The sequence below is a fragment of the Nanorana parkeri genome, unplaced genomic scaffold, assembly GCF_000935625.1.
Source record: "Nanorana parkeri isolate BGI_ZX_2015 unplaced genomic scaffold, ASM93562v1 scaffold3859, whole genome shotgun sequence".
Classification (NCBI taxonomy): domain Eukaryota; kingdom Metazoa; phylum Chordata; class Amphibia; order Anura; family Dicroglossidae; genus Nanorana; species Nanorana parkeri.
In genome coordinates this window covers 11,538-11,991 of record NW_017310126.1, presented here as the reverse complement: position 1 = coordinate 11,991, position 454 = coordinate 11,538, and the positions used below count along the sequence as shown (strand labels likewise).

At 54.6% G+C, this 454-nt stretch overlaps 1 protein-coding gene across 1 annotated transcript in view; it reads right to left on the bottom strand.

The window, feature by feature from the left end:
- The window catches only part of LOC108803552 (MAP/microtubule affinity-regulating kinase 4-like), a 23,112-nt gene that overhangs the window by 11,199 nt on the left and 11,459 nt on the right, over positions 1-454 (bottom strand). Inside the window, exon 5 of the mRNA XM_018575384.1 lies at positions 41-194. Within this exon, the coding sequence (XP_018430886.1) occupies positions 41-194 (154 nt within the window). The remainder of the gene's footprint in view (positions 1-40; positions 195-454) is intronic.

Here is a 454-nt window from a genome sequence, read left to right as displayed (position 1 = left end):
TACTGAGACACTGAACAGAACCAGAATCTAAGAGACTCACAGAAATCGCTGTGCCGCCTCTGCCTCTGGTACCCGCGCTGGTTCTTGCTGTGAGTCGATGAGGACGACTTGGTGGCACCATTGGTAACGTCCGAGGTCACCCGAGACCGAGTAAGAGAGAGAGTGCTCTCAGAACGAGACTCCCCGCCCTCATTCTGTAGGGGACAGAAACGGGGGGAGAGAATAAGGAGATTATTGGGGGGACAGGAAGAGCATGAGAGAGGGAAGAGAGGAGAGAGAGAAGAGGAGAGAGAGAAGAGAGGAGGGAGAGAGAAGAGAGGAGGGAGAGAGAAGAGAGAGGGAGAGAGAAGAGGAGGGAGAGAGAAGAGGAGGGAGAGAGAAGAGGAGGGAGAGAGAAGAGAGGAGGGAGAGAGAAGAGAGGAGGGAGAGAGAAGAGAGGAGGGAGAGAGAAGAG